Genomic DNA, 15,453 nt, shown 5'->3' with positions numbered 1-15,453 from the left:
CAGTTCAGGACCAGTTTTATTTTAAAGTTATTATAATTGTACTTCTACTTTTATTAAACTTTAACCAGTAAGAAAGCAATTACTGGTTACAAAAAGTTACAAAAAATTAATACTTCATCTCTAGGAACTTATTGTTTCTACTTTTTGCAATTAGAAAATTTTGATGCATATTTTATTCTGTCTATATTATTGAAATTCTTTTGTAATGATTATGTTTTTATAAAGTTAATCTGCCATGTCCAGGTTGCTTGTTGGACTCTAACTTAAGGCCATCCATTAATGAAGAGAACTAGTACTTTATTTATTTATTTTTAACACCTTTATTAGAGTATAATTGCTTTACAATGGTGTGTTAGTTTCTGCTGTATAACAAAGTGAATCAGCTATACATATACATATATCCCCATATCTCCTCCCTCTTGCGTCTCCCTCCCACACTCTCTATCCCACTCCTCTAGGTGGTCACAGAGGACGGAGCTGATCTCCCTGTGCTATGCGGCTACTTCCCACTAGCTATCTGTTTTACATTTGAGAACCAGTACTTTATATTCACAACAGTTTAATGGTCTCTGCTTTAAGTAATCTTCCCCTGTTTATAAATTACAAGACGTTTGTTTATTTAAAAGATTCTAATGTGAAGAGTGTGGGCTCATTAATTAACACATGTTAAAGCAACTAACTTATAGAATATTGCTATGATGAATACCTAAACCAGAGGTTGTGTTAATTTCTAAGAACCGTCCCTGAGGGTTGTATAACAGACCAAGCTAGTTTTTTCCGCATAGCCCAGGGAGGGCAGAAATCTCAGGGTCTCGAGAGGCAGTAAGCATAGAGGTTAAGATTACAAACACCTTTGAATCCCAGCTCTGCTATTTACTAGGTTAGTGACCTTGGACAAGCAATTTAACTTGTTTATGCCTCATTCTCTACATCTATAAAATGAGGTTCATAATGGCCCTACCTCACAAGACTATAGCAAAAACTAAATGTCTTAATATATATAAAGCCCTTACAACAGTGCTTGGTACACAGTAAATGCTCTATAATTATTAGACATAATTATAATTGTATAATTACTTATGATTTCATTTTTATTTCATACTATCCATTTGAATTTCATGCCTTTCAGGCTTCTTTCTCGTTTTTTTCTCCTGCCTGTCCTTTAAGTGCAGAGGCTCCCTAAAGGTTAGTCATTGATTGTTTTCTTACTTGGTACTCTCCATGGATCTCATCTGGTCTAAAGTTTTAGTTGTCATCCGTAGATAATTTCCAAATCTTTGTCACTAATCCATCCTTCCTAAGCTCCAGTTCTGAATTCCCAAGAATTTAATATAAACATAGAAATAGATCTGAAGTGATGCTGCCTTGATTAAACAAACAAAAACGTAATCTGTGCCATCTTCCTGCATTTCTACCGTCTACTCTATTCTACTAGCATGTTGGAATACTATTTGTGGAATTCCAAATATGCCACAGGACTTCACACCTCTGTAGCTTTCTCTTTGTTCTCTATTAGTTAAAAATCTGATTTAGTCTTCAAGGCCTAGCTCACGCGTCATTTTTCCTGAGTAAACCCAGAATGTAGCAGGCATGTTTGATGTGTTCAGAAATCTCATCATTCTCACCCTACCCCCTTCCATCACCAAGCTTTGTTGCTTTTACCTCCAAAATATTTCTTGAATCCTTCCACTTCTCTCTCCATGGCCACCGTCCTAGTTCTAGCCACTCCTCTCTCTCACCTGGATCACAGTAACAATCTCTCTCTGCTTTCCTGTTATCCACTCTTGCTACCTTCATTGCATTATAAATTGAATCGTGTCAGCCCCCTTATTAAAATCATCAGTGGCTTCATAATGAACATAATAAAACCTAAAGTCCATGACTCGTCACAATATGGTATATGACCACCTCCCTGATGTTATTTTCAACCATGGTCCCCTTCTCACTCTGCTCCCTCAAGCACTCCGAGCTTTCTTCCACCTAAGACCTTTATCTGTGCCTTTCTTTCTCCTCAAGTTATCTGTTTGCCCCTTGCCTGCTTGTCTCCTACCTGGTGGGACATGCCCTATCCTTTAGATCTCAGTTGACGTATTTCCTCAGAGAAGGGTCCCTGTGATCTAAATTTTATAACCTGTTGTTTTTCCTAATAACACACTGTATTTTTTCCTTGATAGCACAGATTCCATTTTGTTATTACATATTTATGTGCTTTATTTTTATGTCTATCTCATCATGTGCTCAGTAAGGGGAAAGATCTTGTCTACTTTGTTTACCATTGTATACGCATGGTCTAGCACCTTGGTACAGAGGTTGGCATACAGTAGGTATTGAATAAATAAATGAAGGAATAAATGAACGTAATAAATTATGAAAGCGTTCCTCTACTGTTCCTTTCTCTGTGTTCATAGAGAATATGTTTATAATTCTGTTATATCATTGATCATATTCTATGATATTTACGTGTATCAATCTCTCCCACTTAACTGGGAACTCCCTCTACTACTTCTTCATTTTTCTAGCAGTGTCTGCATCTAACATACAGGGTACTTAGTGTTTAATAAATATTTGTTCCAGTGGTTGAGTCTACATATTTTATTTTTACTACAAAGAAGATAAAAGTTCCTCATCTCTTTTCAGTGTTATTTGCAAAGACATGGTGTATATTAACCCCTGAGATAGCCCCATGGAATTCTTTCCACTCCTGGTTTTTTTCTTCCATGAAGAAAAAGCTTTACTGGTTTAACCCTCCTTGTTGTCCCCCTCCAGAACTCCTTCTTTCTTATTCTAAGGTGGAGAGGAGTGATTCAGTCTGATTGGTGAGTTTGGAAGGATAAACCGAAGCCCAGCTTTCTTCTCCTTACCTCTCTGGAGTATGGCCGGCCTCAGAGTGTGTGTTCCACTCTGCTCCTCTATCCCTTAAGTTTTACAGCGATAGGACTCCATGAAAGAAAGCTTGTGGCATCCAATTCTGTCTCTAGTGGTGTGAGTTACGTTAGTCTAATTCTGGGGTTCAGTATTAGTGAATCCTTTGCATGCAGATATAAGCCCCATTCTCCAGTCACTGCTATATTAGTAGCAAACTTGACATCTTGACCTTCCTTCTGCCTTCCTTATTTCTCAGATGGGCAGAATTCAGGTAGGCAAGAATAGCATTATATACTGGACCACTTCAAACTCCCAACACCTATTATTTTTTATTATTACTCAACACCAGGGTCACCAAAATACAGTTCTTCATCATGACTTTTTATTTACTGCAATAGTAACATACCAGACAACTTGAAACATTTCAGGCATTTTTTTTACCTACAACACTTCTTCTTAGACTGGTTTTACGCTTTTTATAACCAATGTTTATGCTTGTTTAATACAGCAGGATTTTCTAAAATCCCATGCTGTTGACAATACCTCATATATGTGAAGTTCATTGTCTTCTGAATTTGTAGGAATTTAATAGTGAATAAAAATTCTGAAGGAATGCTCAAGTTGGAAACATAGAACAAGTTATTAATTTGGAGCATTAGATGTTTACACAAGCATAAAATCCCTTGTAGTAAATATTTTTAAAGAGTAAGTGGAAAGTTAAATGGAGAGTTACAATATACTGTAGATGCTGCTATGCAATGTACGTAAGGCTTCATTTTAATATATTTATCTTTTCAAATACAGTGATACGGATCTTTCTTCCCACCATACCATCAATACTTGCCCTGTCCCTTTTCAGTTCAAATGGACTACAGGTTTGGTAAGAGCTCTCAAGCCCATCAGAATTGGATGGTGACCACTTCCCCTTTTAGTTAGCTAACGATAAGGATGAAAGACTACTGAAATTAAGGACGGCATTTAGAATAAATTATAAGAAGTATCTCACTATTCAGCATATAATCAAGCTGTAGAATTTAGATCTGTACTTAAAGAAAAGATTACTGTTGCTAGCTTTAAAAGAGGCTAGATGCTAATAGTATGAATATTAATGTATTTGCAGCTAGGCCAAAGCTATATAATGGTAAGCAGATCTCATGCTTCAGTGCATAGACTGATTGCCTACAGGAGTCAAGAAGAACTTCCTTCACCTACTGCACAATAACTAAGGGCAGTGTGCATTGGTTATTGTCACCTTTCTCCAAATCATCAGATATTGTTGAGGATGGGCCAACATTGCTAGTTAGTTTAGCAAAGTGTATGTGCCATGTATTTTTATGATATCCTGCACGATTTCATTTTTTTGTTACCTCTAAGTGCCATAGAAAAGCCTTAACTAAAAGAATACTCTTTTTAGCTATAGAAATGTAAACAAGTACTATTTAATTAGAAAGAAAGACAATTTTCACCCAAAGTCCTACTACACAAACTCAATGCTATTAAAATGTAGGTATACTTTGTCTAGGTCTTTTGCTTCTATGTGATAGTGATTATGTGATCTTGCCTCTTCGTTTTTTTTCTTTTGCTTAATGCTATCATACACATTTCCCCCAGTTAATTACACATGCCAATTAATACCATTTAAGATAAATATATAGTAATCCAAGTGGTTATACCACAGTTAATTTAATCATTCATTTATAGTACAGCATTTAAGTTGTTCCTATTTTTTCCTACTATAAATAACATTTCTATGAACACCTTTGTACACAAAGCTTCCTCTGTACTTGGAATTATTCCCTTGGGATAGAGCTCATAAGTGGAATTATTGCACTAAATGGCATAAACATTTTAAAGATGCTTGCAATAATTTACATTCATCAAATTACATTCCAAATACATGCAGTGTATACTGCCACAGCAACAGATGAGTTATCTCTGTACCACACTGTTGCCAATTTTGATTATGGTCATTTAAGTATGTCTTTCAAAATCTGATAGAAAATTGATATTCAGTAGTTTTAATCTGTACTTAATTGATAAGCAGTATAAATGAATTACCTTGTCTTATTCATCTTGGTATCTCTAGTAACTTGCATAGTGTATGGAACAAAGGAGGTGTTTGATACATGTTTGCTGGATGAATACATGAATGAAAAACTATTGATTTTTAGTGTCTTCTTACTGATTTTTTTTATCAGTTAGTCGTTTGATAAACTGTTATCCTTTGTCATAAGTACTATAGATTTCACCCAGATTATCATTCAATGTTGATGACATTTTTGACACATAGAATTTTAAATCTTATGTGTTAAGTCTATTAATCTTATCCTTTTTGGTTTCCTTAATCACACTAAAGGTTTCATAAATAGTCCTTCCTACTTTTCACTTTTTTCATGGCTTGACTTTTAAAATATTATTTCTCTATAGTAATTCATACGAAAATTATTTCAGTGCCATTTAAACACAAAATACTCCTTTTTAAAGATATATATGTCATTCTCTTTCATACCCAATTTATTTCTGAGAGTGGGTTTGGAAGTTGATTGTGTGAAAGTAGAATTTCAATTTTCTAATTATGCCTTCCTTCAGTCCAGGCCACCAGCAGACAGGTAGGAACTTTCATAGGTGTGTAAGGCTGAACTTGAGAGATCTACTGAGAAGGAGGTAAAAGAGAGGGGCGTCCTACCAGCATCTCCATTACTCCAAATCCTGGGTTGGGTGGCATCTCCTTTTACCACATATTTTCTATTATCTTCCTCATCCCCACACCAAAAGGGGTTGTTCGTAAGGGTAACATATGAAAATGAAAAAAAAAATCTGCGTAATGATATCAAAGATACAAATGAATTTTGGAAATGATTAATATTATATATGGCTCATATAATAAGCAAAATTACTTCAATGTTTGGTACCTTTGCAAATAGGCACATTTATATCAGAATATAACATTTAAAATAATCAACTGATTTCTACCATAAAAATTTCCCTTGTATTTACTTAGAAGCTTTAATAACTACAGTGTGTGCCGAGAATTCACAAAACAGGGGATCTCTATTAGCTTGAAGGCTACATAATCAATGCTGTAGAGGCACTTCTGTTAGTGAATAAATGATGAAGTTATACCAGAAAAGATGCAGAGCCAACAGAAATATTCAACAAAATACATAGCTAAGAATGATCCTGGAATTAAATGGGGATTTTCACATCTTATAAATGTTAAAAAAAAAAGAGAGAGATGATATGGGTTGGTTACATACACATAATTTTTGACTAGTATTTTCCAGAAGCTTTGGAACTGAGATCTTGTTACACTTGTCCACTTTGAGTTCATTCCTGTTGATAACACAGAGTACTGCAAAGTAAATGTGCATTATTTTCTCAATATAGACTGGATAACAATTCTTATTACTCTGCTAAATGATGATTATCCTAAATAATGTTACACAAACACTCCCACAAGTATTTAAGGATACATTTATGAAAGTGTTTCTAATTATGAATATTTAAGAACTCATACATCCATCAGTGGGAGGAAGGTTATAAAATATGGCATCTCCATACACTGGCATTAAAAAGAATAAAGTTGATTAGTATGTATTAATGAGAAATGTCTGTATTTTCTAAGTAATAAAGCAAACTACAGACCAGTACGTGTGATCCTATCTTTTTGCTAAACACACACATGCATGCGTGTGCACAGGGGTATGTGTGCTTGCAAACTCTGAAAGGATATATGCCAAACTTTGAACACTGGTTACACCGAGGGTTTCTGGAGAAAGACGATGGGAGAGGAGACTGATGTTTTACATTTTTGTAATGTTTGAGTTTTTTATTTAATCAACATAGCCTACTCTCATAATTTAAAAGTATCTATACATATTTGGTAAAATAAAAAATACGTATGTAAATACACATATTTTTCTGTGTATCTTTTAGAGAGGTTAGAAGTATTTTAACATCATCATGTGCTTATACCTTCTTATAAATCTAAGGACCATCAATGTGACTTCTGTGACCAACTTAACTGGATGACCTTTTCACTGAAGAGGCAACAGCATTGATTTACTACTTCATATAAATGCATTTAGAGTCTCTCAGTAGCAGGTGTATATTAACTTTTGTGCTGTTTCCATTACATGCTGTTCACAAAACCACTCTATCTTCAAATGTTCAGAAAGAAAATCCCATGCTGTTGACTTTAGAAAAAAATTCAGCAGGATTTTAGAAAAAAATTTTTTCCTTGTGATGAGAACTCTTAGGATTTAGTCTCTTAACAACTTTCATATGTAACATACAGCAGTGTTCATTATATTTGTCATGTTGTACATTATATCCATGGTGTTTATTTATCTTATAATTGAAATTTTATACTTTTTGACTGCCTTCATCCAGTTCCTCCTCCCCACAACCCCTGCCTCTGGTAACCACAAATTTGATCTCTTTTTTTATGAGTTTGTTTGTTTTTGAAGTATAATTAACCTGCAGTACTTTATTATTTCCTGTGATTTGATATTTCTGTATCAAAATGATCACCATGATAAGTCTAGTTATACTATGTCACCATACAAAGATATTACATAGTAACTGACTATTTTCTCCACACTCTACATTCCATACCTGTGATGCATTTATTTTGCAACTGGAAGTTTGTACCTCTAAATCTCCTTCACCTATTTCTTTCCTTCCACCATCGCCCTCCTGTCTGTCAACTACCTCCATGCCTATAACTCTGTTTCTGTTTTGTCATGTTTGCTCATTTGTTTTGTTTTTTTAGATTCCACATATAAGTGAAATCATACAATATTTGTCTTACTCTGTCTGACATATTTCACTTAGCATAATACCCTCTGGGTCCATCCATGTTGTTGCAAATGGCAAGATTTCATTTTTTTATGGCTGAATATATATATATATATATATATATACACACACACACACACACACACACACACACACACACGCTACAATTTCTTTATCCATTCATCTATTGATGGGCACTTAGGTTGCTTCCATATCTTAGCTATTGTAAATAATACTGCAATAAATATAGGGGTGCATCTATCTTTTCTAATTAGTGTTTTCATTTTCTTAAGATAAATACCCAGGAGTGCAAGTTTGGAATCATATGGCAGTTCTATTTTTAATTTTTTGAAAAATTCTCTACCGTTTTCCAGTGGCTGTACCAATTTACATTTCCACCAACAGTGCATAAGGGTTCACTTTTGTCCACATCCTAGCCAACACTGTTACTTGTTGTCTTTTAGCCATTCTGACAGGTTTGAGGTGATAGCCCGTTGTGGCTTTGATTTGCATTTCCATGGTGATTAGTGATGTTGAGCATCTTCTCATGTGCCTGTTGGCCATCTGTATGTCTTCTTTGGAAAAAAAATGTCTGTTCAGATCTTTGCCTGTTTTTTAATCAAGTTGTTTTTTTTTTGATGTTGAGTTGTATGAGTTCTTTGTACATTCTTTATAGTTACATTTTCTTTTTTTTTTTTTAAGAATCTAGGCCAGTTGTTTTGTAAATGTCCTTCAATTTAGATTTATTTGTTCCTTTGAGATTAGATTCAGGTTAAATAATTTTGGGCAAGAATAATATATAAGTAATATTGTGTCCTCAGAGCATTGTATCAGAAGGTATATAATGTCAGTTTGTTTCATTTTCAGTTATGTTAGGTTTGATCCCTTAGATAAGATTGTGTCTGTCAGATTTCTTCAGTGAGAAAATATTCTTTTCCATGGATATTTACTAAGTGATATAGGGGATGACTCTGAGACCTTTTGCATAGCCTTTTTCCCAATAACTTTTCATGCAATCATTTTAGTGTCCACTAATGATTCTTCCCTGAGTCAGTAATTACATTGGTGGCTGCAAAGTGGCAACTTTCTAATAATGGAATTCCCTCTTCTTTTATTAGCTAGTAAAATTCTGGGGGAAAAAAGACAGAAGTTCCCCTTCCTCTTACCCCATCCTTTTAATTTCTCCTTTTTAAGATTTTCTACGGATTCATGGATTTCTTTGTTATTTCATGTGTTATAATACATTATTGTCACTATTTCTGATGCTCAAATTGTCCCAGATTTGGCTAGAGGCAGTCGCTTGAACTAAATTTTTGTGTCTTTTGACATTTCCCCATCAGTTTTTGGTCACTTTCCTTCCTTCTTGTGCAACAAAATATTCTAGGCTCACCTTGTATATTATAATACCTACCTCAGCCCTGGGACCAATTATTTCAAGGAGTCCTGGTGTCTTTTAGTTGGTACTGGTTTTAGAAGCTAAGATTAGCATGCTAGATGTGCTCGTTACTACTGGGTGTCATTGCTTCTGAATACTTTAAACGGACAGAAATAAAAATACCATTTTTTTAAATCATGATTTTTTTTATACTGATCCCTTCCATTCAAATCCAAAATGACAGGTTTTTTTTTTCCTCTTCCCTCCATTTTCTATGTATATCTTCCTTCTTCTAGTGAAAACTCTGGTTCTTAACAACATCAATGTAATTATCCATTTCTTACAATCTTGTAAAATAATTTTAGAATTACTAGCTGTGTACCTTCACTAACAGCAAAAGTAGTAAATAAAATTTAAGATTCCTTTATAATTCTTATTACCTTACAACATATCCCACTGAGGGTTATAGACTACTATGTTTGAAAATTACTTGAATTAATTCTTTTTTTCTAATCTGTGATTATAAATTTGAAAAACAGGTTTATTTGTTTCTGTTTGTGTTTAACTCAACTGTTATTTTGTGTTAAACTTTATGGTCTTTTCCTCAACTTTATTTATTTAATTTTATTTGTCAAATATGTAAATAATCATCAAGATTCAAAAGTCAGAAGTATATAAGAAAGATATACCCAGATGAGTTTCATTTCATTCCATATCTATTCTACCCCATTTTCACTCACTGCTGTAGGTGACCATTTTCACTAGTTGCTGGTTTATCCCTTCTGTGTTCCTTTTCATCTTTATCTTCATTCTTTTTATACTGTATAATACTCCATTATATGGATGTGCTATAGTTTATTCAACCAGTCTCATAAGAGTGGACACAGGTTGTTTACTATATTTTGTGATTACAAATAATAATGCAACAATAACTTTGTGCATATGTTGTTTGTTTTTATAGGGTGTATTACTGATGTGGAATGGCAAAGTCAAAAAGAAAATATAAATGTAGTTTTGTTATATACTGCCAAATTCTCCTCCTTTGAAGTTTAACCATTTTAAATTCCCCCATCAATGTCTGAGTACACCTGTTTATCCACAACCTTATGAAGAAAGTGTGTTATCAAGTTTTTGGAGTTTTACCAATCTGATAGATGAGAAATTATATACCGGTGTAGTAAATTTTCAAGTCTTTATTATGAGTGAAATTGACCATATTTTTATCATGAGTAATATTAAGCACTTTTCAAATGTTTAGGGATGATTTTTATACTTTTTTCTGTGAAGTGACTGTTTATGACTTTCCCCCATTTTTTAATCAGAGTTTTGGTCTTTTTTCCCCTTGATTATAAAGTCCTTTTACATATTAGAGAGATTACACTTTTATCTGTGATGTATGTGGCAAGTATTTTCTCTCAGATTGTCATCTTTTGACTTTACTCATGTGTTTTGCTATGCAATTTTTAAAATGTAATTGAATTGAATACTCATTTTTCATTTATATTTTGAGCCGTAGTGAGAAAGTTCTTGGCCACAACCAGCTTATAAAGGAATTTCCCTATTCTTTCACTTTGTCCTTAGATAGTTTCATTTTTTACACTTAAATCTTTGATCCAGTTAGAGTATATTTTGGTGTATGCTATGAGATACAGAGCCAATTTTAGCTTTGACAGTCCATTTATAGCCACATAGCTATCCGGTTTTTCTAACACAGCTTATTAAAAAGTCAGTCTTTTACAGTGGTTTGAGGAAGCTCCTTTCGCATATGCTAAATGTCCACCTGTCCCTTTTAAGCTATTTCTGTCTTCTGTGTTCCACTGCTCTATTTATATGCCACTACTGCACTCTTTTAATTATAAAGGATTAATGGTATGATTTAATATCTCATAGGGCTAGTCACCTTTCTTTGTTTTCTCTTTTTTCAGGGCTTTCTTGGAAAAAAAAAATTCAAGGGTTTTTCTAGAATGTTCTTTTACTTTTTTTCATATGAACTTTAGAATCAAATTCGCCTAGCACCAGGGGAAAAAAGTGTTAGTATTTTTATTAGGATCAAATTAAGTTTTATTTAACTGGAGATAGTTAACATTTTTATGATGTCCTATCCATGAAAAAGTCATGTTAATTATTGCTGGTGACAATGAAGGCTACTTATTTTTGTTTGCTAATTTTGTGTCTTGTCACCCTACTGAATTATTTTGTTGTTTGAGTTGGTTTTATCACTGATTCATGGGTTTCCCAAGTATGTTTTCAAATTACCTGAAAAACGAGATAGCTTTATTTCTTCTTTCAAATTCTTGTTCCTCCAGTTATCTTTCCTAGACTAATTTTAATGGCTGGTTCCTTACAGAATTATAGAGAATTAAAATATCTTTCCAAATTCTTTAGTGTTAACTTGAAATTCTCATAATAGAAGCTGCAAATCTGGCACTATTCATGTAATAAAGAATTATTATAAAAGTTTACTAATGAACTAATTAATAGAGTGAATTTTTCCTTTAAAACAGACTTAAAAAAGAATTAGAACTTTATAAGGAAGATGACATGCAAAGTGTTTATGATGCTCTCCAAACAGAAGTAGAATTTTTGCAGTTGGTAAGCCATAATTGATTGTTTAACTTTTGTTCAGCACTTTTTTTTACTTACTGGTAAGAATGATTTTACTGGAATACATCTCATTGAATTAGTATTGTGCCCTTCACATGGATTTGCACTAGATACCAAAAAACAAAACAGGGCTTCCCTGGTGGCGCAGTGGTTAAGAATCTGCCTGCCAATGCAGGGGACACGGGTTTGAGCCCTGGTCTGGGAAGATTCCCCCATTCCGCGGAGCAACTAAGCCCGTGCACCACAACTACTGAGCCTGCGCTCTAGAGCCTGAGAGCCACAACTACTGAGCCCACGTGCCAAAACTACTAAAGCTCGTGCACTTAGAGCCCATGCTCTGCAACAAGAGAAGCCACAGCAATGAGAAGCTCGCTCACCGCAAGGAAGAGTAGCCCCTGCTCTCCACAACTAGAGAAAGCCCATGCGCAGCAACAAAGACCCAATGCAGCCAAAAAAACACCAAAAGAGCAACAACAAACAAAACTAAGGTCATGATATAAATCTGTGAAATGTTTTGAGTCTTGGAGAATTAGATGCTGCATAAGGCAAGTTATATCAATATATAAAGAGAATATGTACAATTTCAAACTAAGTTAAAAAAAATTCAAACCTGACCTCACAATATCCCCTTGACTGAAACTGTTATTAGAGGATTAATGCACTGAAGAAGTTTAACTATCATAATGCTTAAAAGCTTTTTGTTTTTGATGGGCATAAATTATACTTTGATTATATTTGATCCTAAAACTTTCTTATTACAAATTTTTATGATTTCCAGAACTTTGGGTTCAATTATTGGAAACTTATTTTCAGATTGTGTGGGAGCACTTCAGATTGCTTTTAACCTCTTACTTCGGTTGTTTATAAAATGAACACAGTATTTATCATGCTCTATTTTAATAGAAGACATATATAGCTAGCTTTAAAGTATGTTAAAATACAGTTTTAATTTAATACACTACATTTTCTTCCATATTTATTTTCTGGAAATATTTTCTTATTTAAGATTATCCAATAGGTATGTTAGGATTTATATTTTATAGGATTTATATATTTATAAAAACTTTCAATAGTAAAATTTAGAAATGCCCAGAGTTATTGTTGTGCTAAATTTACATGAATTTTATGTAATTCTTTTATTAAGAATTTCATTTCTCTCATGAGTAATTGTATTCATTTCAGACATTGGCACAGAAAGATCTTCAGGAAACAGATAACCTGTAGAGAAGTGATCAGCTATCAAAGATATGATCAAGCATCTTAATATCAAATCTTTGTGGTAGATACATGAATGATATCCATTTCTCGTGGAAAACATGAGGTTTAAAATGTTCAAAGTTGTTCATATCTAGAATTGATATATTAGCACTTAAAAAAATAATTTTTTGGTCTTGTTACCTGCTGAAACTTAAGGGTTTTTATGTGGTTTGATTTTATTTCTAAAGGAAGAAAAAAGGAGAAACAGATATTGTGTTCTCGGGCTCCTTATTCCCCGCCCCGACCCTTAAGCTGATCTGTGCTTTCTGATGTTCATTCATTGTTGCAGTTTACCTCAGATCCAATCAAGTGTAGGAAGAAAAGCTCAGATTATTGACCCAATTTTGTCAGTGCCATTTGCACCAACAAAGATGCTTACTTTCATTTTAATCCTTCTGTAATCATAAGATGTCTTTTGACAGAGGCCTTCTGAGGCCTTTCATCTACAGAAGCCAGTTTTCTCCACTTTTCTCTAAATGTGTCTACAGATTTAAGTCTGGGACACCTGCAGCCACCTTCCAGCACTTTGTGCCTGCCAGTTTTCTTCCTAATGCCAGTGTTGGTTAGAATGAAATAAGTCATCTACTTGGGGAGGTACATAGTCTCCTTATGGCCATCAGGATTCATTTTTGCTGGTGGCCTAAAATATTGCAACTGAAAACAGTGTACTTATGTTTGGATCAATCATGATATTGCCACCAAATTTCCAACATCACATCTCTTTCTGCTGTTAGCAGTCCTAACTAGGAAGAAAGGTGTATTTTCACCTGTTTCTTAAAAAAGTATATTGAAACTATTCAACAAGGCCCTAAATCGTGGTAGGCAGGGGAGGGGAACAAAAGCTACTTTAAGGATATAACTCAAAGTTCTGAGTGCAAATGTTTTCTTTTATGATTTTAGTTGAATTAGTTTAATATCAAATATGAGATGTTTACAAATGTCTTAGATCTATTAATGTTAAGGTAGTCTTGGTTTCAAATCAAGTCTTATTTGGGCATAGCTTTTTGTATAGGTTGCTTTACATCCTTATTTTTTTTTAAAGTAGCAAAGTTAAAACTCTCCTTTGAGATGTGTACCAATTGCCATCTGTTTAAATAATTTGCACTTTCAAAAGTTATTTTTATTTTGATTCTTTAAATATTTAAGAGTAAATTACTTTTGCTTAAGAAGAAAAAAAATGAATGGTACCAGAGAATTGCAGTCTGTTTTATATGCAAATGCAGAGTGGGAAATGGTTACTGGGATTAGTCATGACTTCAGTTCTGTCTTATTTTAGTCCATTTGTCTAACCACATTCTAAGTTCTAAGTCTTCTGAATATTTATTATTAAATGTGTATCACATCATTAATATGCAGGCTAAGTTTACATGTAAAGCCTTTTTCACAGTAATTTTTGTTCATTATCGGTTTTGTAGCTAAAATATCAATGTGAATTAGAGATCTGCCAGTTATTTGCACAACTAACACACAATGGCATATATGCAGAATAAACTCTTACTGATATAACAGTCTTGTCATGTCTTCACATCATATAGAATATCTAGATTAATATTCAGTAATGAATCAGAATTCATATGAATTGAATTTGAGACAAAATGGGAGGTTCATAATGTATTTTCATTATTTCAAAATGCTTAAAATGCGTATTTTAAGATTTAAACTATTTTTTTTCAAACAATCAAATGATTGTTTTAGCACTGCATGGTAGAGCACTGCCCGTGTAATACCAACCAAAATAACTGGGACTATTAGAATCAATGTAATCAAAGGCACAAGTTCACTGAAAAAAGGAAATACAACAATCAATAGAAATTGCAGTGTACGAAACTACACTGTCAGTATATCAGCAGATTAGGTCTGTTTTTAGTTTTTTTAAGAATTAGTAATTCATAAAACTCTTAACTAGGAAAAATAACTGAAATTATCTAAGTAAAAGTGTGTCTCAGACTGACTTTGCTCTGGAAGTAAGACTTTGGCTATATAAAAAGGCAATTTTTAAATGAATGCTCATTCATTAAATAAATTCACTAAATTTTCCCTATACTTAGTTATAACCAAAGCCTAACTAACCCAGAGTAACACTGATACATCTCTGAGGTTCCTGGCTTACCACCATAGTTCTTTACTCTAATGGAAGTTCTTTCAGAAGCAACTTCCTAATTATCAGCCTTCCACTGGGGTTATATAATACTAGGATGTATAGATAGTTTGCTGCATATTTTTCCTGTTGATTAATGGAGCTATTTGGCTAGGGGAAAAACAGCAACAAAATTATAGGATGTAGAGCATGACCACTGGACTGGAAATTCCTTTCTTTATTCCCTGGCCTAATTATTGAAATGGGAGGAAAAAGCAAAGAAAAGGAAAAGTTTTAAAGTGTGTACAGTCAGGAAGATTTCTAAAGTACTCATTGTTTCATCAATAGTAGTGTTTTCTTCTGTAAAAGAAACAAAAATTGAGGAGCACATTGCCTATCTTTTTTCTCTTGAAACTTGAAAAACCATGATGAGATTCTTAAAGTCCAAGATAAGTTTGAAGTCATTGTATTGTAA

At 33.6% G+C, this 15,453-nt stretch overlaps 1 protein-coding gene across 1 annotated transcript in view; it reads left to right on the top strand.

Moving 5' to 3' along the window:
- CCDC172 (coiled-coil domain containing 172) overlaps window positions 1-12,868 on the top strand; it is a gene marked incomplete at its 3' end in the record, with an annotated part of 48,058 nt that extends 35,190 nt beyond the window's left edge. Inside the window, exons 7-8 of the mRNA XM_081235357.1 lie at window positions 11,545-11,632; window positions 12,827-12,868. Of these exons, the coding sequence (XP_081091483.1) occupies window positions 11,545-11,632; window positions 12,827-12,868 (130 nt within the window). The remainder of the gene's footprint in view (window positions 1-11,544; window positions 11,633-12,826) is intronic.
- Window positions 12,869-15,453: the final 2,585 nt, after the last annotated feature.

The sequence above is a fragment of the Mesoplodon bidens genome, assembly GCF_964165515.1.
Source record: "Mesoplodon bidens genome assembly, chromosome: 1".
NCBI classification, from domain to species: Eukaryota; Metazoa; Chordata; class Mammalia; order Artiodactyla; family Ziphiidae; genus Mesoplodon; species Mesoplodon bidens.
This window is presented reverse-complemented; position numbering and strand designations above follow the sequence as displayed.